Raw genomic sequence first — 26803 nt, forward strand, 5'->3', positions numbered from 1 at the left:
TAGTGGCACATGAGAAAACTTACAGATAGAAGCAGCAAGTTGTCAGAGTGTGTGGTTCTATAAGCCTTGCTTGACAAGGTTTGTCCATCAGAGAGTCTTTCACCTGGTGGGTTGACACCTAAATTATTAATTGCCATCTGTTATTTTTATGTCATGGCCTGTGACACTCAAGGACTCTAGATCGATAGCTAAAGAGCCTTCATGGGACTGATTTAGGCTCCTGCATGTGGATGACAGTTGTGTAGCTTGGTCTGTTCGTAGGACCCCTAGAAGAGGGATCAGGACCTGTCCCGTGCACATGAGCTGGCTTTTTGGAACCTAATCCCCGTACTTGGATGCCTTTCTAGCCTTGATGCATAGAGAGGAGCTTGGTCTTGCCTCAATTTGATACACCATGCTTTACTGACTCCCATGTGAAGCTTTTACCTTGCTGGACAGAGGAGGAGTGGCTTGTGGGGTAGATGTGAAGTGGGGGGGGGTGGAAATTGGAAGAGAGGAAGAAGGGGAAACTGTGGTTGGTATGTAAAATAAATGAAAAATTTAATAAAAAGGAAGAAAATATTTTTCCAATGCAGGACAGGATTGTTGTTGCTTAGAAGTAAATTTAGATAGCATATCTGTTATATCATTTAAAGAATATGGATGGATTAAACATTTCATTTGACTTATAATTGATATCTTCAGTTTTTTAAAGAAATGGAGCATATGTAAGGACAGTTATAACAGCAATACTACATTTGATCTGCTGATTAGTGAACAATGCCCAACAGATTGAATGTATCCTACTGGGAGGTTTTGCCAGCATTTAGGGAGTTTCAGTGTTCATCTCACAAACAGAATTGAAGATAGGAAGAAATAAATATCATTCTCTCCAAACTCTGTATCTTAAGGAAAATTGACATGGAAAGAACAATTCTTGACATCCTTGTTCCTTCACTTAAAGTATTCTTCAGAAGGATACTTTTCTTACATCCCGAGGTGAGAGATAATATTTTATTTTCTTTTCATTAAAAAAAAGTTGTGATGCCTGCATCAAATATGAAGGCTTTCACAAACATATTTGCCAATATATGGGGAAATATCTTTTCAGAGCATTTATCTAATAAATAGAACACAAAGCACTTCCAATGGACTCACAGTTACCTGTTTGTGGAGCAAAGATTTGATCTCCATTATGAGGTTTTGTGAAGTCCATACAGGTAGCCTCTATGACATGCTTATTAACAACATTAGGGAGTTTAGCTTTATTGACTACTGAGGGGTACTGCATCATAGAAAACCTAGTACATTCTAGTGAAACTTTAAACCAAACTTCATAAACTTGTATATGAGTAAGAGTAAGTCAAACGTGGACTCACATGTTCTGAAAATTTAGGTTGTGTATCCTTAATTAAGATAATGTTATAAAAACCAATCTGTCAAAAATTCAGTTAATGTTTAAATTAATTTTATTTTAAAAATATTCTAGAATCCTAGTTAAATTTCTCAGAGGTGTGTGACATCCCAGGCAGTATCTGCCTGCTTCCTCACCTGGTTCTTGGTTCACATAAGCATTCCTGGAATCATGAAGAAAGGAAGAGCCTACCACACTGGGAACATCAATTACATTAGTAAATTTTGGGCAGATAACAAGTATAATCTTATAATTTTGGGAGATCAGATGTTTGAATTTACTTCAAATGTATCAACTTTCATTAATATCTTTACAAGCCTAATAAAACTATAAACAGAATTTCTTTTCTCTATTCCCAGTAAGGATGGAAAAGGAAATATTTCCCAGGATAGTGTCTCTATTTAAAAGAAATAGTCCCTAAATAACTTTCTATGTAACATTCAAGTTCTCCATATTTTTACTTCTTAAGATTATTCTTAGTCAACATTCTTTTTATTTAACTCTATATTCCAATTGTTTTTTCCATTGTTCTCCATTGTTTTTTTTGGTTTGTTATAATGATTCTTGGAAAATTACTTTCAGGAGACCTCAGATATGAGCATGAGGATTTTAGTTAAATCCATAATAAAATGGTAAGGAAAAAATGAAAAATATGTATTGGTACAAGCCAATTTGTTGGGTCTTATAACAACCCATGACTGTCTATTTTTTAGACATTCATGCCTTCTGTGGACAGTTGACCTGTTCCTCTTTTAGTTTACCAATGCAGTGCTGTGTATACACAGCATGTTATGTCCAGGATTCTGCATATGTTGGCATTACAGAAATACAAAGTGGTGGTGGTGTCTCCAATTCCCTCCTCCTTGGTTTCTCCTGGATCTATCTTCACTTGCTGACTTATTGCATTCATGGACACATGTTGATCTTTGTTTTTTTTTCTTCTTTGTCTATTATGTATATAGTCATTATCAATCTGTTTCTGAATTTCAGTCACATGACTTTTTTCTTTCTCTTTTTCTTTCTTTCTTTCTTTCTTTCTTTCTTTCTTTCTTTCTTTCTTTTTTTAAGCAACTTGGTAATGAACTGTGAAAGTGGACATCCTAACTCCCAAGAATAGACATCAGAGGTTTGGGTTTTCACAAGGATCATCTGTGCAGAGTCACACACTGAATCCCCTGGGAGCACCTTCCCAAAGTAGTCTGTGCATGGGCTCTCCATCGTGTGTGCAGCTTGGCCCACAACCTTAGTGACTTTTCTAGTTTCTGTGTTCAAATGCCTGATGAGAAGCAACTTAAAGAGGGAAGGATTTTCATTTTAAAAAATAAATTTATTTTTTATGTATTGGGGTGTTTTGCCTACTGGAGGTCTGTGCACCCCACGTGTGCTCCCTGCCTCAGGGACCTGGGGAGAGTGTTGGATACTCTGGAACTGGACTTACCTATGGTTGTGAGTCACCATGAAGGTGCTGGGAACTGAACCAGGATCCTTTGGAATAGCAGCTAGTGCTCTTGACCACTAAGCCATTTTCCCATCTCCTGTATTTCTTTCCAACTCACTGTTTCTCTTTGCATACATTGCAAACTTCAGCACTTAAACCGAATCCAGTTATTGAAAGCATTAGCCTTTCTTTCTACTGTGGGTTTTTTTTTGTGATGTTACATTCTGCCTTCACTTTGAAATTTTCACACATGAAATGGAAAGGAAATTATTTGTTTTTCCCCATAATTTTGTTGAGAAAAAATACAAAGGTCTACTAGAAAGCTATGATGGTATAAAGACCAGAAAAAAAAGCAGAAATAAGATTTATTACTTGGCTATGAATATGTTAAGATGAAACAATTATGTGCATAAGTAATACCAAAGACATTAAATATCCTTACCATATAAAACTTTTGAAAGATTGATATGTATATATAAAATGAAAATAGAAGGGATATCATCTAGAAGAAGAAAGAAGATTAGAAAAGAGGGAGGAAAATGGGAGAAGCTCTTGGGTGTATTTTCAAAGTACAGAATACAATAGAATGACAATGACATTATATAACTGTCACTTTGCATAATAATTATTGATTGATAATAAAATATTAAATCTTATGGAAAATGGAAATTTTTTTCAAATTGAGCTAGTATCTTTTTAAGACATTTTAGTATAAGCCTGGCATGGTGGCCTGTGCCTTTAATACCAGCAATATGGAGACACAAGCAGATGGATCTGAGTTTGAGGCCAGCCTAGTCTGTATGTTATCATCAGGATAGCCTGGGATAGAGAAAGACAAACCGTGTTTCATAAAATCAAAAACAAGCAAACAATCAAAAAGACTTTTTGGTATAAAGTGTATTATATATTTTATCGTTCTAAATTCTGTATACAATCTCTCTATTTCTTTCTTCCCCCCTCCCCTCTCTCTCTCTCTCTCTCTCTCTCTCTCTCTCTCTCTCTCTCTCTCTCTCTCTCATACACACACACACACACACACACACACACACACACACACACACACACACAAAGACACACACACACAAAGACACACAGACACAAACAGAGACAAACACACACAGAAAAACATACAATTCCTAAAGGATTCACATATGCATGAGACCAGGTAAATTAGTGTCTATGGTCTCATTCATATTTCAGATAATTGAATACTGAAAGTTTATACATTAAAACTGTTCACAAAATATTTTCTGTTTCTGGCATGTTTAAAAAGCAGAAATATGACACCTTCCTATCTGTTGATTGTGGAGTATCTGAAGCACAGGAAAGTGGTCTCAATCTAGTCCTGTTCTTACTGAGTCTTAGTCACATTTTAAAAAATGTCTTCCGTCCTTGTAGTGAGTAGCTTGAACGGGTATGATGGAAGGAAACAGGACGCTGCTGACTGAGTTTGTTCTCAGAGGAATCACAGATCGTCCAGAGCTGCAAGTCCCCCTCTTCCTGGTGTTCTTCTTCATCTATGTCACCACCATGGTGGGCAACCTTGGCTTAATCTTTCTCATCTGGAAGGATCCCCATCTTCACACTCCCATGTACCTTTTCCTTGGAAATTTGGCCTTTGCTGATGCCTGTACTTCATCCTCTGTGACTCCAAAGATGCTTATGAAATTTTTAAATAAGAATGACATGATATCCCTGGGTGAGTGTTTCTCCCAATTTTATTTTTTTTGTGTAGGTGCAACTGCAGAATGTTTCCTCCTGGTAGCGATGGCCTATGACCGCTATGCAGCCATATGCAACCCTCTGCTCTATCTAGTGGTGATGTCCAACAGACTCTGTGTTCAGTTCATAAGTGTGTCATATCTAATTGGACTTCTACATGCCTTGCTTCATGTAGGATTGTTATTTAGGTTAACGTTTTGTAGTTCCAATATAATAGATCATTTCTACTGTGAGATTTTGCCACTCTATACAATTTCTTGCACTGACCCATCCATTAATGCATTGGTTGCTTTCATTTTTGCTATTTTTATACAAGTGAGTACTTTTATGAGCATTATAGTTTCTTATATCCGTGTGCTCTTTGCCATCCTGAAAAAAAGGTCCGAGAAAGGCAGGAGAAAAGCCTTCTCCACCTGCAGTGCCCACCTGGCATCTGTCTCTTTGTTCTATGGCACCCTCTTTGTCATATACGTGCTCTCTGGATCTGACACAGACAATTATCAGGGTAAAATGTACTCATTGTTCTACACTGTTATCATTCCTCTGCTAAACCCCTTTATATACAGCCTAAGAAATAAAGAAGTTTTAGATGCCTTGAGAAAACTCACAAAATGACGACTGTTTTCTGAAAACTTAAAGGTGTTTCCTATGATCATATTCTCTCTGTTTAAGGTCATCATAATTTTTGGGCCTGTACCTTTCCACATAACAGGATGTTTTTTTACATATTGTTAAGTAAAGCAGTAAAATATAGAGTAAAATGCCTGATTATTATTATTATTATTATTATAAAAATAGAAAAAACTTTAAGGAAAGATAGAACAAAAGTTGTTTTTGAATTCACAATCAAAGGAGCACATGAATTATCCACAAATTATTTTCTTCATAAAATTAATAAATTATTCTTTTCCTAATACATGTGTTTGTATATTATTGAAATAAAACTCCAAAAATATATGGATTCAGTTTCTATTTTTCATTTATTTATTTTTGTTTTATTAATGTATGCATTGCACATGATCATAAGTATCACCCACTGTCCCCTCCCATCCTCCCACACATCTGCTGATTCTCTTCTTCCTGTCCAACAGTGCCCCTCCCTACTTTCATGTCTGTTTATTCAGGCATCCTCCACTGCTGTGTATTCATAATTCCAATGACCATGTTGAATACAGAAGGTAGTGTTTCACAAAACTCCTCCTCTTCCTCTGCTTTTACATTTCTTCTCCCACTCTTCCATCATGTTCCTTAGGCCTTGGAGCAGGTGTTAGAGTTGTCCAGTTCAGGACTGTGGACTCTAGAATTGATTATTTTCAGCATTTTGGCCAGTTTTTTTAAACTATGGTTTTTGAAAATTTCATGTATGAGTACAATATTTACACCATTTCTTCTCTTCTGTCATCCCCCTCCAATTTTTTCTGTCACCTCCATCCACTCACATTCAAAAGCCCTGTTTTGAGTCTCTGCATTAACCATTGTCCTCCACAATAAGAAGCTTCTGTGACCAAGACTGAAAGCTGCACTAGTCTATGGCTAGTAATACACCCATTTAGAAAATAGTTTGACCTCATGTCCATTTAGCACAGTAAGAAGTAGTAAATCCAACCCCACAGGGCTTGTGACCACCCTAGCCAGGTGCTTTCGGTCATGTTCACAGTACAAGGATGGCATTCCTTCCTTGGAGTGGGTATAAGATCCAATCATTAGGGCATTGATTAGCCTCTAGCAGTCGTGATGACACCAAATCAGTGGACACCAGTTGCTTGACAGGTGTCAGGGCCATTGATGAGTGTTCTCCCCCTGCAGCCTCAATAGCACCTTCTAGGACTCTGAGGGCTAGGGCTACTCGGCGGAGAGAGAGCTTCTAGCTTGTCTGCTGTCTCTCTGTTCTGGGTCAAGAGTGCAGTGTCTTCAGTAATAGAGTCTTACCATGTACTTCTGGTCAGCACCTAAGAGAAAATGCAACAACTTCGCTTTGGGATCTGCTGGTCCCTCCACCATCCATTAACTCATGGAGAATTATCCTGCACTTGACAAGGATATTTTTCTTTAAACACCTATGGATTCCAGTATCAGCAGTGACCAGCAAGTCAAAGTACCTCAGTTCAAATTTCTTTTATTATAGCTATCTATATTGTTAAAATTTTTAACTAGCTCTCAAAGTGCTAGTAAGAACTAGTGGCTGCTGTCTGGTTCTCTGATCTTTCAGCTTTCACCCTGATATCTGGCTCTGGGTTTTTAATAAGGGACCACCTAAAATTCGAACAACAATATTCTCAACTAATCACAGATGCAAGGTAACTTCTTAATTTGTAACCTAAGTAAAACAAAATGAAACAAAATATCAACTTATGTCATAGAGAGTAATTATTTTCATTCCAAAAGGTAAGAATACTGGCATAACAAGGAAATATTGGCCAAAGCAAGAACAATATCCAGCTGGGCCAACACCAAATCCTACAGCTCCATGTCCAGCCCATAAGACTTGAAAAGGAATCATCTCAGCTGCAAAAGGCTTGGAGGCCTCATCTGTGCAACTCTGCTTCCTGTGGCATACACAGCCTTTCTGCTGTACCAACTCGATTCCATGTGCAAAGCTTGCTTCAGCAGATATATTGCACTGGCACCTCCAACTCCCTGGGGTCCCCATTGCTTTGTCTTCATGACTAAAAAACAAATTTCTCTCAGAACCCCGCTTGCATGGATTCTAACCTGCCACACATTGTCTGGACAGAGATGCTTGCCATGACGACCTCTCAATCTTGCGTTCTTCGTCCCTTCAATTGTAGTACTACATGGCTGACACTGGCAAGTTCTGCAGCCAGCTGCAGATGTATCCTGTACCCTTGCATCACCGTTGTATTAGCTTCTTAGTTTCTGAGGAAACATTCTTCTAGGCAGTTGCTTTCCAGGATCCAGAAACTATTTCTTCATTCTGAGCTTAGGCACTCAAGTTTCAAATATATTTGTATTTTCACAATTTGGAGTTTGTTTTTGTTTATTTTAGTTTGGTTTGGTTTGGGTATTTTTATTTTGGTTTTTTGAGACAGGGTTTCTCTGTGTGGCCTTGACTGTCCTGGAACTTGCTCTGTAGACCAGGCTGGACTTGAACTCACAGAGTTTGCCTGCCTTTGCATTACAAGTGCTAGGTTTAAGGTGTCTGCCATGATTGCCCAGCAAATTGGAGTCTTTAATGGGTGTTGGTTTTTCACACCTCAGAGAGCTTTCATTAATGACCCAATACAGAGGATCAGGTTTCACTTTAATGGTGCTATTTCCTTTATCAAGTACAGATGCTTTATATTCAAACCTCAGTCTTAACTCACACATTTTCCTTACCATAGTCACATTTGTGTCTCTTTTTACTCACTTATTGCTATACACCTGCCTGTCCATCTATTTGTCTATCTCTCTATATATAGATATATATATCTCTATCTCTATCTCAGTGTAGATCTGAAAGAGAGCAATTAGAAATAGCCACAACACAACCTAAATTTTCTGCTATGGAACATGTTGGGCCAGTACTTTTCAATTTAATCTCAATCCAGTTTTTAGAGGTACCTAAAGATTCTTTGCCACAGTATAACGCTGAGAGACTGATAGGTCATCCTTACTCACCTCTGCAACACCATGAGTCAGGATTAAAAGTATGGTATCTTTTCTCTATCTCCTGACATTACAAACTCCCATTAGAATGGTCTCTTAGGCTCTGCGTGTCACAGTTGAGGGCTTATCTTGCTCAAAGTTTCAAATTATTCCGTGCTCCTGCTGCAAAGGAGGTTCAAAGGCCTTAGAACCACAAGGTCATGACAATCAGAGCAACAATACTGCCTAGTGCCAATCTTCTGTCTGAGCTGCTTTGTGTAATAGGTAAAGTATGGATTAGGGTTTGCATTTCCTAGAGAATACAGTCCCTGTGGCCCAGATTAAAACAGTGGGCACATTGTATACACACTCAGGAAGCAGAGCAAAGATAAGAAGTGGGATAGGGCTATAGAGACTCAAGTCCTCCTTGTGCTGACCCACTTCCTCCAGCAGGGCTGCACCTCCTAAAAGTTCCATAACCTTCCCAATCAGTGACAGCATATGGGAACTAAGTACCCAACATGAGAACCAATGGGGCCTTTTCACATTCCTATAACAGTGTTGTTCTTTTTTCATTCAAAGTTTGTGTAAATTCTATAGTCATGTTTTCAAGTATTCTACATTGTGGTTTTTGCATCTTATACTGTTCCACTCATTTCCCTCTTTCTCATATTGTTTCAACACCCAGAGAAATTATAAACTGCCATGGCAAGAATATTCCTGAATGATGCTGTAGACTTCATGTAGCTGAAGATATGAAGCCTAGTGCGTCTGTTCACCTTCTTCCTAATGAGGTGAATTTGGTGATCTTGGCTAGAAGCTGCATTCAGATGTCTGACTCAGAGCCAAAGAAATATGTGAAAATAAAAGATAGCAAAAAGACAGACATTGTGTAAGAATTCCAAATTTCCTTTTTATGCTCTATGACAAAAATTGCTTATTTTGATTTTTAACACTTTAAAGTTGAGAACTTTAAATGAGTGTAACATTAATATTTATCCCTTTCAGATAACTCTGAAATCTCAAGAAATACCTCTTTTAAGTGCTATGGTGTTATTCCTTGTCATGTATTTCATAAGTATTATTTACCTATGTATTGGTAATATAACTACAGATTATTTAAATGAATTATCCTCAAGAAATTATTAAGAAGGGGAAAATAGCTTTTAAACCAATCATTTATACACCTGAATTGATTTTTCATAAAAATAAATCCAAAGAGTTGTGATATAGATTTTAAACCAAAAGTTTATTCATTTAATGAAGAAATTAATTTAATGAAGTAAAATTCACAGACAGTATGAATTTTCAAAACAACAAATAGCTGCGATTAGCTCTTAAAGTCATCGATAACTATTTCATAATAATATTATATTAACACAGATATGCACAGTTAACTTTTTAATCCTTTAATGAACTATATGCGAAATTTATATCATTTGTAAAACACAGGATCAAATATTATTATGTACAGCAAAAGAGAGGAAAAGGTGATACAAAAAAATTAAAATACTAAGAAAATAATTATCATTTTGTAACCTTTTTCAGAGCACCCAAAACTTCCTTGTTTCTTAAGCTGTAAATAAAGGGGTTTAACAGAGGAATCACAACTGTGTAAAATAGTGAATATATTTTATCTTGGTTTTTCCCTGGAGCAGAACCGTGACCTACATACATGAAGAAAAGAGGCCCATAGAACAAAGAGACAGACAGCAGGTGGGCACTGCAGGTAAAGAAGGCTTTCTTTCTGCCTTTCTTAGACTTCATGTTCAGGACAGCAAATAGGACGTGGGCATAAGAGACTACAATAATGACAAAGGTACCAATTTGTACAGAAGAAGCAATAATAAACATCACCAATGCATTAAGGGATGGATCCGTGCAAGAGATTGTAAAGAGTGGCAAGATTTCACAGTAGAAATGATCGATAATGTTAGACCTACAGAATGTTAATCTAAATAATAACCCTACATGAACTGTAGGATTTAGAAAAACCAAACATATATGACATACCTATTAACACAGTGCAGAGTCTTTTGGACATCACAACTGCATAGTGCAGAGGGTTGCATATGGCTACGTAGCGGTCATAGGCCATCGCTACCAATAGGGAAATTTCTGTGGTTGCACTAAAACAAAAAAAGTAAAATTGGGAGAAACACTCACCCAGGGATACCATGTCATTCTTACCTAAAATTTTTACAAGTATTTTTGGAGTCACAGAGGATAAATAAAGTACAGGCATCAGCAAAGGCTAAATTTCCAAGGAAAAGGTACATGGGAGTGTGAAGGTGGGGATCCTTCCAGATGAGAAAGATTAAGCCAAGGTTGCCCACCATGGTGGTGACATAGATGAAGAAGAACACCAGGAAGAGGGGGACTTGCAGCTCTGGACGATCTGTGATTCCTCTGAGAACAAACTCAGTCAGCAGGGTCCTGTTTTCTTCCATCACACCTCCTCAAGCTTCTCACTGCAAGGAGGGAGGAGACAAACAAAACATGGCCAACACTCAATGAGAGTAGGATCATATTATAGTTCACACTAGTACATGCCAAAATCTCCTTAATAAACAGGAACACAGTGTACTGTTTCTGCTTCTGAAGCCTCCCTGAAATAGAAAACATTTGCTCAACAATTTTAATGTATACATTTTAAGCATGCAATTATCTGAAAAGTAACTGAGAAAGTACAATCACAGACATTGATTTACCTGGCATTATGCACATTGCCCTAAATAATCATAAATTACTTTCAATTTAATACATGCTAAGACCATGTTTAATTTAAATATATTTGTAATATATAAATTTTATACAAAAATTAGAATGATGGAAATTCAAAATGCACTTTATAAATTTTCAATACAAGCTCAAATTGAGAAGTCTCACTGTATAAAGTACTACTTTACATAATGGCACTTTCTCTCTGGTTTACAATAGACTTTGAATGTGCTGACCCTCTCCAGTTTTCTCTCCCCTCTCTGATGGTTCCCGTCACCTCCTCAAATGGCATCATCCTACTGTCATTTCATATACATCTTTCAGTTATTCTTATGTGGGAGGAGAGTGGACTGTGCTTCTGGTATTAGCTGTATTTGTGTGTCTATCATTCTAAGACATAAACAGGTCAAGTAATAAGATGGTAATTTATAATATTTTGACCCTTCTATCCTTTTCATATATCCTACCTGATTATACATTTATAAGAACAACCACAAATCTTGAATATTATTTTTATGTATTTTTTCAATAAAATACATGTAAAGAAGCATTAATTTATTTCTTTATGGATTAAAGATGCCTGAATTGAAATATAATAATTTTTATATTATAATTAAAAAAAACTGTCATTCATGTTAATTCATGATATTAAAATCACTTTCATTTTAAGTTAAAGCCCATATGCACAAATGTGTACACAACTTGTTTACATGTTAATGGTAGATCAAAGAAATGAAATTTAAACATTCCTTTATGGAAAATTGCCCTGTAAATTAAGAATGTCTTTTAATATTTGGGTTGTCTATAATTTTGAAGAGATTTTAACAATGTCATGGTGTCTCCTGAGCCTTTAGTTTCCTTGAGAGAGATTGTGAAATTAAAGGTGCTATTTAACATTACAAAACACATCACCATAGAATGAAGGCCAATGTCTTCAATATCTGCATTCAGCATAAGTGATGAATACTGTGTTTTAGATATAAAAGGAATTAAGTAGATAAAACATGAAGCTACCTAATATATAATGACCACAGAAATAACATACAAGGCAGAATATTTCACCAAGGAATGTGTTCATTCCCATCAGTGTAATCAGTCAGGACAGTGGTGCCAGATCCTAGAATACAGCTGGGAGAGCGTTCAAGTTGTTACCACTTTACTATGTTTCTGTAATGATAACATACACAATTCTGGGCATAAGATGGTTTGTGTATTTGCATCACTGTGTTGTTGGTCTAAAATTGGAGCTGATCACTTAAAAATATCAGGCTTCAGAGTGTGATCATCCAATGAATAGAATAGTCATGGAGTATTAAGACAAGTCCAGCCCAATGGGTTTCCTACCAACACGTAGTTTTACTTTTTTGAATCTTAGTAGTCATATAGAATTAGCTAACGACTCCATTCCCAAATCTGTGAAGAATTACTTAAAGTAATTCTTGAAGAAAGTAATCTTAAAGAAACTACTTTTCTCAAATCATCTGCTTTATTTATTTTTTAAAGGAGTGGAAAAGGAGATCTTTTTAAAGGAATAGGCAAGAAATAATCTTGAGGCAATGACAATGTGTAGCTGAACTGAAACATTGTACAGAAAATTGCACAGGGCACACTTTGCTTCCTTTTTCCTATTTAATAGAAAAACTACTCTGTGGAAATAACTCACCTCCATTTCAACTGGGAATAGGAAAGAGAAAACTTGCTTGGCGTTTTATTGGATGCTGAAACACAATAGCAGAGAAGCAGATGTTTGTCAAAATTATTAAACGTCATACAGTCAAATGTCAAAAACCATTAAAACGACCTTTGTTTGTACATTTTCCAAGCATTTACCATGAAACTGATGCTGTAGCTGTGGGGGACTCTTCCTTTCTTTGTATCCCAGGATTCCTGAGGAATCCAACAATCAGGTGGGGAAGCAGGCATAAATGCCATAAGAAACCACACAGTCATATGACTCCAGGAACAAGAAATTTGTCTAGCTTATGGCAATTTCCAAAGTAAACATAAGAAAGCCTAATTTTACTTCATGAGAATCACAGCAGAGAGTGACCGTATGGCCTCTTAGAAGTTCATATGATTGAGCACAAATCTTTGGTATGTAAATACGTAACTGTGAATCAGAAGTGATTTAGAAAAGGAAACAAAATAACAAAACATTTCATTTAGCTTTTCAGGAATGCTAAGTGTCATATTTGCTAGATAATTCTCCTAAAACATATTTCCACATTATGCTTTTCATAAAGGTATTGACACTTTATGACAAACTTTTGGTAGTGATATGTTGAACTATAAAGATGATAATAAAATAGTTTTTCTCACCAAATTCCTATGAAAACAGCTGCATACATGGGTGGGACCTGTGTAAGAATTGAGTTTACTGACCAACTGTAAAGCAGGTGAGGTCACAACACAGAAAGGATGGGCAAGAAAGAGGGTGAAAACTTTCCTGCCGTGACAGTAGTTGACATTAGCAGTGAGCAGTGAGGTATTTAATTTTAGATGGTCTGTAAATGTACTGACTTCTCTCTCTAATAGAGACCTGAGAGTTGTAATCTGAAATAAACATGTTCTTTCCCAAGTTGCCACGAAGCTTAAATCTCCATGAAGATAATCAAGCTTCAGGAACAAGAGTGTCAGTGACAACTGTCCTTCTCATGTCATATTTCTTTAACAGAAACAGATTGTAGGGGGTATTTATTTCTTATCATCTCAACAATTCTAAAACTCCCTCAATGTAACCAAAAATTCACTATAGGATAAAGCTAGTCTGCTGGGCATTGTTTATTATTCAGCTAATTATTACTAACAAACTGATTGTAACTAGTCTTACATAGGTTTGCTTGCTTTCTAAAACCCAAATGTTAAAAGTCAGTTATAAATAAATATATTTACTCCATTGACATTCTTTAGATATATTAGGTGCAATTGACTTACAGTTTTTATCAATCTTTAATCAATAATCATATTATAATGTTTAGAAAATATTTTATTAATACATACAATATATTAGTATGATATTACCATTATGATATTCTCAAGTGTTCTCATATCATTTTCATGTTAAACCAGCATTTACTAATTCAGTTTCAATCAATGGTGGAATAGATTGTTTCACACCCTTCTCCTACTAAGAATAAATTTTATTGAAACATGATACTTCCAATGTTAAAGCATTTCTCACATATAAAATCAACAAATTTAATATGGCTTACTCTAATCAAATATCAGAAAAATGTTTAAAGCAATGAAAATACACAGGACATAAAGAGAATAAATTGCTGCAGTCACACTGATTGCTGGTCAATACTGACAGCATTTTCATGCATACATCTCCCTCCTACCCATCCATGTCTTTCCATTTGTGTCTGTATTATTCATATATACTGTTAAAAACAAAGTGATGTGAATGTAAATATGATTTCTTTAAAAATAAGTGACGCATTTTCTAATCTCTTAACTTAATTCATGGGCTTGATTGTGAGCCCCAGATGGGGTCAAGAATACCACAAAAAAAAACCCACAGAGTCAACTAACTTGGGCTCATAGGGACTCACAGAGACCGAACCACTTACCAGGGAGCCTGCTTGGGACTGACCTACACCCTTTGCATTTATGTGACAGTTTTATAACTTGGTCTTCATGTGGGACTCCTAACAGTGGGAACAGGGGCTGTCTCTGACTCTGATACTTGCTTCTGGGACCCTTTCCTCCTACTGGGTTGCCTCATCCATCCTCTGTAGGAGAAAAGGTGACTAATCTTATTGCAACTCAATATACCATGGCTGGCTGATAAAATGGGAGACCTACACTTTTCTGAAGAGAAAGGAAAATGAGTGAATTGGGGCATGGGGAAGAGGAGAGGTTGAGGAAGAGACTGGGAAGAGAGGATGGAGGGAGGGGAAACTGTGATCTAGGTGAAAAAAATTAATTAATTAATTAATTAATTAATTAATTAATTAATTAATGAAAATAAATTTTTAAAAATTCATAGGCTTGTTTTTCCTGGTTATAAAGTTTTGTGAAAACATCCCCACATCTAAGGCTCAAGGAACATTTCAGGAGGAGAAGCATATAGTTTGTAAGAATCTGAAGATCAGGGAGTTTGCTGTGAGATTGTGTCTCCTAGCAGTATCAGAAGCAACATCCAGAAATTCTCACCATCATTGTCAGCCAAATGTGAGCTGAGTAAGTATGACACCAACGAACATGACAAGCAAGATGCAGAAAAGCCCAAGAGACCTCAGCCCTACAAGAACTATAGTCTACTGAACAGAGAGAAGGAGATGTGCTCTTCCTCAGGGAAGAGCACACCAATTGGTTGTCTAGTGCCAAATGGTCAGTCCTAAAAACATACATACAAGAAACATTATATGGACTGAACAGGTCCATATGCTGTAACAATCTTTTTTTTTCTTTATTAAGAAATTTTCTACTTACTCCTCATGCTATCCACAGACCTCCCAGCCCTCTTTCCCAAGCCACCCCACATCCCCACATCCCCCAAATCGAGGTCTCCCATGGGGAGTCAGCAGAGCCCAGCTCACTGAGCTGAGGCAGGTCCAAGCCCCTTCCCACTGCACCAAGGCTGTGCAAGGTGTCACACCACAGGCACTGGATTCCCAGAAGCCTGTCCATGCACCAGGGACAGATCCTGATCCCCCTGCCTGGGTGCCCCCCAAACAGTTCGAGTCAAACAACCATCTTCCGTGTAACAATCTTAATATATGTGTATATATACAAATATGCATGAAATAGTAATTTTGAAAAAAAGAGACTATAAATTTAAAAGAGAGTAGAGAGAGCTATATGGGAGTGTTCGAAGGGAGGAAAGGAAAGAGAAAAATATTGGTATTAAAAAGTTGTAGTCTCAAAAAAGTGTTCTATGACTATCTCTAATCTTAAAGTTCTAAAATCGAAAAGCATTGCATCCAAATATGTTTACATTGTTAAGGATGTTGTCTTATACTTTTGCAATAATTCTGCAGTTATATTATGATCATTTATATTACATATCCAGAGGCAACACATGTTGCTCTGTTTTCCAAGCCAAAAATAACAAACATACTATATTTATTATTTATATTTATCTTTTATTATTAATATAATATTAATAAATATATTATTTATATTTATTAAACATGTTAACGTATCTATATCTACATAAACATAGCATAAAATATTCCTGATCCACATGTATTTGGAAAAGCTATAACATTTTATAAAGAGTTGTAAGTTACCTTCAATTGTATTGAAAATTGGAAACTTTTTAAAATTTTACATCCAGGCCAAAGTTTCCCCTCCCTTCTCTCCTTCCAGACCCCCACTTTGTTCTCACTCCCCAATCTGTTCCTCCTCCATTTCAGTTCAGGAAAGAGCAGGTCTCCCATGGATATCATCAAAATATGGCACATCAAGCTGCACTAAGACTAACTACCTTCCCATGTATCAGGCAGGCCAAGGCAACCCAGTATGAGGAGTAGAGTCCCAAAAGCCTGTAAAAGAGTCAGAGAGAGCATTGCTCCAAATGTTAGGAGTCCCACAAGAGAACTAAGCTACACGACTGTCACACATATGCAGAGTACCTAGCTCAGTCCCATGCAGGCTCCCTGGTTGGCGGTTCAGTCTCTGAGAGCCCCTATGAGCTCAGGTTAGTTGATTCTGTGGCTTGTCTTATGTTGTCTTTGACTCCTCTGGCTCCTATAGTCCTTTCTCCTCCTTTTCTGTAGGATTCCCTGAGTAATGCCTAATGTTTCGCTGTGGGTCAGCATCTGTTCCCATCATTTGCTAGATGAAGCCTCTCCAATGGCAACTGGGCTAGGCACCAATCTGGTCACAGAAGATGGCCAGTTCAGGCTATGTATCCGATATTGCTAGGAGTCTTAGTTGAGGTCATCTTTATAGATTCCTGGGATATTCTCTTGAGCTAGATTTTTACCTGACCCTGAAATGCTCCCCCTTTCCAGTAGTCTCTTTCAGCACTCTTCCCTTACCCCACTACCTGATCGATCATGTTCCCATTTCCACTCCCCTGCAGTCCACACTTGGTATCTCTCCAATTTTCCTTCCTAGGGAGATCCAGGCAGAAACTTAGGGTTGCATCTCTTTCTGAGTACAAATGATGTTTTGGTATATGGAGGAAGTACTTCATGACGAGCCATGGTCACCATGCCCTGAAGATGCCCCACAATGTCTTCTTCTCTCACTGAAACCTTCTTCCCTTAACAACCATTTCTTGGTGTGACAACTCTCCAGGCCTGATAATTGCGTGACCTCTTTGCTGTGTGTCTCTCTGTTTTAGATGATGCATTTAAATAAGAATAAGCAGTACTGGGCCTCCTGGACTGGGTAATTTTCAGATTCAGTCATGTTTTTTTCAGATGACAGAATTTCCATCTTTTGAATAGTATTCTTTCTGTATGCTCACCTCATTTACTTTGTCAGTCCACCCATTAGTGGGCATGTAGGACCCTTTAATACAGTGGGCATTGTGAAGGATACTGTAGTGGACATGAGAGTGTAGACATCATCGGAGCACTGATATTGTGGGTGTACTTGTGGGTTTTGGAGCCAGTTCCATCCTGTTTTTAACATACAGACGTGGAGATTTTGTCTCTAAAATGTTGACCAAATAAATATTCTTAATCTTAATTCCCTTACTTTTAAAATAAAGTTACTAATGTTTACCTACAATGTATCCGGAGAGTCTAATGGGGGAAAGAAAGGGAAGTTCTTGTCATTGGTGACAGAAGATAAGGACACACGTAATGGTGACTTAAATTGTGTTGGTGGTTGTTTTACTTACGCATAAATTAATGTGCCCATCTCTTTTGCAAGAGAATAAAGACTGAGGACTGCAAAAATGAGAAGTTTGCTGGTCATTGGAGATTTAATTTAACTCTGTACCCTTGGTTTTTAGGGTGGTTTTTTTTTTTTTAGTTTTTTGTTTGTTGTATTTGTTTTGTTTTGTTTTCTGTTTTGTTGTTGTTGTTGTTGTTTTCCAGAAAGGGATTCTCTGTGTAAAAGTCTTGTCTTTCCTGGAACTCGTTCTATAAACCAAGCTAGCCTCAAACTCACAAAGATCTGCCTGCCTCTGCCTCCAAAGTCCTGGGATTAAAGGTAAGTGCCACCAAGCCTGGCTTGCAACTTTTACACATAGTTCATTGCATTTTAAGTTGACATGGAAAACAGAAAGTCATTTAGATGGAGTAAATGAAGAGAAAACACCAGCAGAGGTAATCCATTTTAAAGAGATTACCTCCATTTTTAATGATAATTATACCATTTCACAGCCGAGCGCACCAGACTGCAACATTAAGCCACAGACATTTTCTTCCTAACTACAATACAACTTTGAGGTCTGACTATGTTAACACTACGTCATCTTCTCCGGTGTTCACCACTTACCTTTCACAGGACTGCATTTGAGTCTTTCTTTTTCAAGAGTCTCTTTTTTCATGGAGAGTACATTAGTTATATTCTAGTTGCTGTAACAGAATACCCTAGACCATCAGTTTACGAGGGAAAGGATAGTTTGGGGTTCACAGTTCTGTGATGATGCAGTCCTTCATGGCAGTAAAGTCAGAGCAGCAGGAGTCTAAAGCAGCTGGCACATTGTAACCACAGTCAGGAAAAAGAGCAGTAACACAGAGTAGGGCCAGGCTAGAAAGCCTCAAAAGCCTATTGCCAGGGATCAATTTCTTCTAACAAAGTCTGCACATCCTAAAAGTTCCATGACCTCTCCACGTAACACCAGCTGGGACCAAGGATTCAAACCTATGACCCCCACATTGAGCATTTTCCCCATCAAACCAAAGCATTCCACCCCTGGTCTCCATGGTGCACTCATGATTCAAAGAGCATTCAGTATAACTTTAATGACCCCATTATCTTAATCAGTCCCAGCACTAGTCAAAATGTCCAAAATCTCAAGGCAGATTCTCAACTAATGACAGATGCATGGTAACTTTTAATTATAACCGAAGTAAAATATAATTAAAATATCTACTTATATCATTCAGTGTTACAGAGTAATCATTGTCATTCTAAAAGAGACCAGAAGCATAACAAGGAAATATTGAAATCAAAACCAATATCTAGCAGGGCCAACACTAAGTCCTACAGCTCCATGTCCAGCCCATAAGACTTGAAAAGGAATCATCGCAGCTGCAAAGGGCTTGGAGGCCTCGTCTGTGCAACTCTGCTGCCTGTGGCATACACAGCCTTTCTGCTGTGCTAATTCAATCCATGTGTGCAGCTTTCCTCAGCAGATGTCCCATGACCCTGGCACCTCCAAATCCCTAGGGTCTCCATTGATTTGCCTTCACAGCTTCAGAGTGCTCTCAGAACCTCCTTGCATGGATTCTAACCTGTCACACATTGTCTGGACAGAGATGCTTGCCATGACTCCCCCTCAATCTTGCAACTTTCGTTCCTTCAAAGGTGGTACCATGGCCAATGCTGGCAAGTTCTGCGTTCAGTTTTAGAGGTAGTCTTTGACCCTTGCTTCACAGTTGTATTGGCTTCTTAGTTTTGAGGAAACACCCTGCTAGGCAGTTGCCTTATTGGATCAATATAGTATTTCTCCATTGTGAGCTGTTTCAAATATATTTATATTTTCACAACTTGAAGTCTTTGATGGGTGGGCTTTTGCTCCCCTAAAGGCACCTTTCTTACTGTCCCAGTGCAGAGGACCAGGGTTCAGTTTAATGGAACTAATGATTTATCAATTACAGATGCTACATCGTGTATCCCTTCTTCTTGAAAACTTCAATCTTACACACACAGATTCTTTACCATAGTATCATTTTTATATATCTTTTTACTCACTTCTCTCTCTGTGTCTCTGTCTCTGTCTCTGTCTCTCTCTCTCTCTCTCTCTCTCTCTCTCTCTCTCTCTCTCTCTCTCTCTCTCTCTCTCTCTCTCTCTCTCCAGCTCTGAATAAGAACAGTGATAAATAACCACAACACAATCTGAATGTTGTCCTAACTTGAATTTTCTACTATGAAACATATTGGGCCAGGACTTTTCAATTCAGTCTCAATCCAATTTTAGAGGTATCTCAAGATTCTTTGCCACAGTATAACCCTGAAATACCTCTAGGTCATCCTTGCTCAGGTCTGTAACATCATGAGTCAGGCTTAAAAGCATAGTATCTTCTCTCTAACTCCTGACATTCCAAACTCCCATTAGAATGAACTATTAAGCTCTGCTTGTAGCAGTCGAGGGCTTCCCTGGCTCAAAGTTTCAAACTCTTCCATGCTTCTCCTGCAAAGGAGGTTCAAAGGCCTAAGAATCACAGGGTCAGGATGATCACAGAAACAGCACAGCCTTTTTCTGTCTGATCTGATGCCAGTCTTGTGTCTGAGCTGCTTTATGTAAAAGGTAGAGCATGGATTAGGGTTTGCATTTCCTGGAGAATACAGTCCCTGTGGCTGAGCTTAAAGCAGTGGGCATATTGTATACACATTCAGGAAGAAGAGCAAAAATAAGAACTGTGATGGGGCTATAGAGACTCAAGACCTGATGTGCTGACCCACCTCTTCCAGCAGGGCTGCACCTTCTAAAAGTTCCATAACCTTCCCAATCAGTGACAGCATATGGGAACTAAGTACCCAACATGAGAACCAATGGGGCCTTTTCACATTCCTACAACAGTATTGTTCCTTTTTCCACTCAAAAGTTTGTGTAAATAGTATAGTCATATTTTCATATATCCTACATTGTGGTTCCTGCATCTTATATTGTTCAACTTGTTTCCCTCTTTCTCATATTGTTATGACATCCAAAGAAATTATAAACAGTCATGGCAAGAATATTTCTGAAGGATGCTGTTGACTTCATGTAGCTCAATACATGAAGCACAGTGTATCTGATCTTGAAGATCTTGGCTAGAAGATGCATCCAGATTTCTGGTTCAGAGCCAAAGAAATATGTGAAAACGAAAGATAGGCACAAGTAGCAGAGAGACAGATGTTTTGTACAATTTAAAATTTTTATGCTCCATGAAAAAAAATACTCAAATGCTCCTTTTCATTTTTTTTGTTTCTTTGTTTTTGTTTGTGTTTTTTCGAGACAGGGTTTCTCTGTGTAGCTTTGCACCTTTCCTGGATCTCGCTCTGTAGACCAGGCTGGCCTCGAACTCACAAAGATCCACCTGGCTTTGCCTCCCGAGTGCTGGGATTAAAGACATTTTTAATACTTTAACTCTGAGAACATAAATATTTATCTTTTTCAGAGTACTCTTAAATCTCAAGAAATACAATCCTTTAAGTTTTTGAGTGGCATTCCTAATCACATGTTGCATAAGTATTATTTACCTATGTACTGATTATAATTACACATTATTTATGATTTAAATGTACTTTCTTCAAAAATTATTTAAAAGGGAAAAATAGATTTTAAACAAATCAGGGAAATGCAAATCAAAATGACTCTGAGATACTATCCGACACTTGTCAGAATGGCTAAGATCAAATACACTGATGACAGCTTATGTTGGAGAGGATGTGGAGCAAGGGGAACTCTCCTCCACTGTTGGTGGGAGTGCAAACTTGTACAGCCACTTTGGAAATCAGTATGGCAGTTTCTCAGAAAATTGGGAATCAATCTTCCTCAAGACTCAGCTATACCAATCTTGGGCATATACCCAAGGAATACTCAATCATACCACAAGGACACATGCTTAACTATGTTCACAGCAGCATTGTTCATAATAGTCACAACCTGGAAACAACCTAGATGCCCCTCAACTGAAGAATGGATAAAGAAAATATGGTGCATATACACAATGGAGTACTACTCAGCAGTAAAAAAAAAAAAATGACATCGTGAAATTTGCAGGCAAATGGATGGAACTAGAAAATATCATCTTGTGTGAGGTAACTCAGACTCAGAAGGACAAACATGGTAAGTACTCACCCATAAGTGGATACTAGATGTAAAGCAAAGGATAACCAGACTACAACCCACAGCTCCAGAGAAGCTAGGTAAGAAGGAGGACCCTAAGAGGGATGTATGGATTGCCCTGGCAAGGGGAAATAGATGAGATCTCCATGAGCAAATGGGGTGAAGGGGGGTAAAGGAGGACAAGGAATGGGGGATGATAACATAAGTGAATGGGATGGTCGAGCTAGAACAGGGACAGAGTAGGAGGGCAAGGAAAGAGATACCATGATAGAGGGAGACACCATGGGAATAGAGAGAAACAGGGTGCTAGGGAAGTTCCCAGGAATCCACAAGGATGACCCCACCTTAGACTACTAGCAAAGTGGAGAAGGTGCCTGAACTAGCCTACTCTGGTAATCAGATTGGTGAATACCCTAACTGTCATCATAGAGCCTCCATCCAGTAACTGATGGAAGCAGATGCAAAGATCCATAGCCAAACACCAGGCCAAGCTCCAGGAGTCCAGTCAAAGAGAGAGAAGAAGAATTCTATGCACAAAGGACATCAAGATCATGATGGGAAAATGCACTGAGACAACCAAACCAAACTAGTTGGAACTTATGAACTGTGGACCAATAGCTATGGCGCCTCCATGCAACTGGAGTAGGCCCTCTGCATGGGCAAGACAGTTGTATAGCTTGACCTGCTTAAGGTTCCCCTAGCAGTGGGATCAGGATCCATCTCCACTGCATGAATGCCTTTTTGGAGCCCAGTGCCTATGGTGGGAAAACTTATACAGCCTTGGTGCAGAGGGGGGGCTTGGACCTGTCTCAAATGAATGTACCAGGCTCTGCTGACTAGCCATGGGAGTCCTTGCCTTGGAGGAGGTCGGAATGAGGGATGGGCTGTTGGGGAGAAGGCTAGAGGGTGGGAGGAGGGAGGAGAGGGGCATCTGTGGTTGGTATGTAAAATGAACAGAAAATTTCTTAATATTAAAAAATGAAAAGAAAAAAATCATTTCACAGCCGAAGTTTGCTTTTTAACAAAAAATAAATTTGAAGACTTTTAATATACATCTTAAAAGCTAAAGTTTGTCAATCTAATAAAGAAATTAATCAAATAACTTTCACAGTTAGTATGAATTTCAAAACAACAAAAACAGGAATTAGCTCTTAAAGTCCTTGTTAACTATTTTATAATCATATTACTATGAGAGCCATTCACAGTCAAAATTTTTATTTTGTAGCTAACAGTACATAAAATTTCAGCTATTGAAAAACATAAGAACAAGTATTATGCTGCATTGCATAAGACAGGAGAAGGTAGTAGAACAGAGGATGAAATTTTCTAAAAATGATTATAATTTTATCACTTTTTTCAGAGCACCCAAAACTTCCTTGTTTCTTAAGCTGTAAATAAAGGGGTTTAGCAGAGGTATCACAATGGTGTAGAACAGTGAATACATTTTATCCTGTTGTTTACCTGGTCCAGACCCATGACTCATATACATGAAGAGGAGAGTGCCATAGAACAAAGAGACAGACAGCAGGTGGGCACTACAGGTGAAGAAGGCTTTCTTTCTGCTCCTCTCAGACTTCATGTTCAGAACAGCAAATAGGACACGGGCATAAGAGACTAAATTAACTTCAGAGAGTGTAAGATTTAACATAGTTCTTCTAAATACAATTCTATATGTATTATACCTGCAATTTGACCTAATTCAGTACAAAAAGAAGGGAAATTATGCATTAAAGTTGTGAATTCTCATTAAACACAATTTTAAAGTTTAATGCAATTTCTAACGAAGTACTAGCACATATTGTTCATTTAAAGGGATTCGTAGGGAGGAGGGAGTATTGACAGGAATGGGAGAGAGGTAATAGAGAGTGAGAGTGGGACTGAAGATTGAGTTCCAAGGGTGAAGACATGAAAATTACCATGTGGTCTCTATTCCTTCCAACTCTGTACATGTAGCTAGGATAAGTTCAGGGGCAATGCTGACTTTCTTACAAATTCTGACCATTTGTATTTCCACTGTCCATTCTACATGATAATATACTGTAAGTGAATATATTTAGGGAAACAAAAGCAAGGGTGCAAGTGTCTACCAACAAATCTTGTATCTTCTTGAACAAATCATTTTACTTTAAAGAAAGGGACCACAGACATTAGTAGCTACAATGGGGCTCTTGACAGAATTAAAACATCTGGACGCTTACTGAAAACTTTATACAGTCTTAAAGTTGATTTTTTAAAATAATTTTGTTAGAAGTATAAAAGTTGAAAATCAATGTATAATTTCTGTAAATTAAAATTGCTTTAACATTTAAAAAAAAAAAAAAAAAAAAAAAAAAAAAAAAAGAGACTACAATGGTCACAGAGGTACCAATTTGTATAGAAGAAGCACAAATAAAAACGATCAATGCATTAAGAGATGGATCAATGCAAGAGATTGTATAGAGTGGCAAGATTTCACAGTAGAAGTGGTCAATTACATTGGATTTACAGAAAGTCAATCTAAATAATAACCCTACGTTAAGTCCAGAGTTTACAAAACCAATTATATATGACATACTTATTAACACAGTGCAGAGTCTTTTGGACATCACCACAAGATAGAGCAGAGGGTTGCATATGGCCACATAGCGGTCATAGGCCATTGCTACCAGGAGGAAAATTTCGGTAGTTACACTGTAACAGAAAAAATAAAATTGGGCAAAACACTCACCTAGGGATATCATGTCGTTCTTATTTAAAAATTTCATAAGCATCTTTGGAGTCACTGTGGATGAAATACAGGCATCAGTAAAGGCTAAATTTCTAAGGAAAAGGTACATGGGAGTGTGAAGATGGGGATCCTTCCAGATGAGAAAGATTAAGCCAAGGTTGCCCACCATGGTGACAATATAGATGAAGAAGAACACTAGGAACAGGGGAACTTGCAGCTCTGGACGATCTGTTATTCCTCTGAGAACAAACTCAGTCAGCTGGGTCCTGTTTCCTTCCATCACACCCGCTCAGGCTGCTCACTGCAAAGAGGGAAGGAACATAAAATCTGAAGGAACTGGCTGAGAATGGCATCACATTCCAGTCTCATGGACCGGTGCTGCATTCGTTTCTGAACCCAGAAATATATAAGTGTGATGTTTCTGCATTTAATGGCATTCTAGAAACACAAAGTATTTTCTAAATTTTGGTATACAAAATTTGACATGCAATTATCTGAAAGTTAAATGAGTAGGCCTTTGACACCAGTTTTTGACTTGACTTTATGCTTGTTAGTCTCAATTACTGCAAATGATGCACATAAAATGACAACTTGTGTCCAGAATTTACAATGGCAAAATGTATGGTACATTTTATAGTAAAATATTTTTGAAAGACTAATTGAATGCGAAAAGCCTCTTTTTCAAGTCCTCGTGAACTGTTTTGATATATTTCAATGAGGCTATATTCACTATACACAATGTAATGTTTTACCTAATGGCGTTTTCATTGAAGTATAAAAATGCCCTCTGAGCACACTCATTTTTCAAGAGGCTCTTCCGTTTTTCTTCCCTCTTCTTTTAGTCCCATTTCCCTCCAAAAATATATCATTTCTACTTTAATTTCATATAGAAATTTCAAATATTTTATGTAAGACTAAAAGTTACTATATCTTTGTTATTTTTTTGCATTATTCTTTCATTCAAAGACATTGTCAAGTAACAAGATAGTAACAAAAAGCTTACTTATATTGTTTTCTTTCACTTACTATTGTGTTATCTGATAGACATTCATCAAAGCAATCACAGACTTAATAAGACTCTTTTGCTTTTCCTCAATGAAACATATGAGATTACAAAAATGAAGACAAGAAAGAACTTGCAAAAGAAAAAAGTAGAGATGCAATGGTTAAGGTTTTCAATATCTGAACCCAATTTCAATGCCAAATTATAATTCTTGTGTAGAAAATTAAATGAAGGAAAATGAAACAAATTGATTGTTAATGACTATAGATATAATTGAGAAGGAAGAAAAAATGTCAAGCTCAGGTGGAACCCACAAATGAAGGAAGTTAGGATAGATGATGTAGAAAACCCGGCAGGAGGGAATTCAAACCAACACTGTAGTACATTTCTGTAAAGACAAAATATGCACATTCTGGATGTAACATAATTTATACCTTGGCATCTCTGTACTGCTGATTTAAAATAGGAGTTGGGAAATAGAAAGGGCAAGCTTAGGTGACTAAGGACTTTATTAATAGTGCTCTAAGTCAGATTCTTTGACAGATCTTGATCAGTCAGATGGCTTTTCTACTAACTTAAACTTCTAGATTTATCATAGTCACCAATTCTTTATACAATGAGCTAATAACCTCATGCTCAAATATGTGATTCCAAACAACAAATTTTCTCAAAACATTTACTTTATTTTTTAAAAATAAAATAATGTCAAATTAAATGTAGAGTATATGGGGAAAAGTATATACACAAAATAAAATTTAAGGTGTTAGAAACATGTAGAAGAAAAATATTTCATAGAAAGGTGTGTAATGTATTTGTTTCACTTATGGTGACACTTTCTGTGTTCTCCTCCATCTTTATTTAGAATTTTAAAAAAAAGAAAAATCATCTGTAGTTTTATTAAGCATGGAAACAAATTAACAGAGAAACTTATATCTGTGTGATAATTGTGTAAAAAATGATCACTTATACATGTCTGTCAAATATTGCTGGCTTGTCTTAATGTGATTTTGTTTGTTTGTATTGATTTTTGTGTTTGTGTTTCTGCGGGGATATTTTTATATGGAAAGAGATATAAAATAATGTTTGTGTCTCTGATGTTTTTGGAATGTCTCTCATTCAGAAACCCTATACAGTCTATTACTATGAAGTAGCCAGTGGGGTTGAATTCTGTTTATCTTGATCCAATATGTCAGAAACAGTCATTTTTTTTACTAGTTAAATCCCTTAAATATGGAGCTCTCAGGGTTCAGCTCATGGCATAGTCCTCTCCGGGCCTCTTACAAAAGCATAAAACTACTCACATCATTAAAGTTGATTGTGTGGAT

General features: G+C 37.3%; 2 protein-coding genes and 1 pseudogene across 3 annotated transcripts; 1 reads left to right on the forward strand and 2 right to left on the reverse strand.

The window, feature by feature from the left end:
* The first annotated feature begins 4247 nt into the window (after positions 1 to 4247).
* Positions 4248 to 5168, forward strand: LOC128111554 (olfactory receptor 5AC1-like). The gene has a single exon (XM_052739807.1). The coding sequence runs from the start codon at positions 4248 to 4250 to the stop codon at positions 5166 to 5168; it is 921 nt and encodes a 306-aa protein (XP_052595767.1).
* A 4500-nt stretch (positions 5169 to 9668) lies between these two features.
* On the reverse strand, positions 9669 to 10591 carry LOC128111555 (olfactory receptor 5AC1-like; annotated as a pseudogene).
* A 12513-nt stretch (positions 10592 to 23104) lies between these two features.
* Positions 23105 to 24755, reverse strand: LOC128111556 (olfactory receptor 5AC1-like). Of its 2 annotated transcripts, XM_052739810.1 has the most exons (3): positions 24114 to 24755; position 23709; positions 23105 to 23382 (listed from the first exon to the last, which is right to left on the reverse strand). In XM_052739810.1, exons 1-3 carry the CDS (start codon positions 24753 to 24755, stop codon positions 23105 to 23107), a joined length of 921 nt encoding a protein of 306 aa, XP_052595770.1. The 2 variants fall into 2 exon arrangements, with proteins under 2 accessions (XP_052595770.1, XP_052595769.1); XM_052739809.1 differs by lacking the exon at position 23709 and having other exon boundaries at positions 23105 to 23387; positions 24118 to 24755.
* Between the last annotated feature and the right edge of the window lie 2048 nt (positions 24756 to 26803).

This window comes from Peromyscus californicus, unplaced genomic scaffold, assembly GCF_007827085.1.
Source record: "Peromyscus californicus insignis strain IS unplaced genomic scaffold, ASM782708v3 Scaffold_16__1_contigs__length_79575227, whole genome shotgun sequence".
NCBI lineage: Eukaryota > Metazoa > Chordata > Mammalia > Rodentia > Cricetidae > Peromyscus > Peromyscus californicus.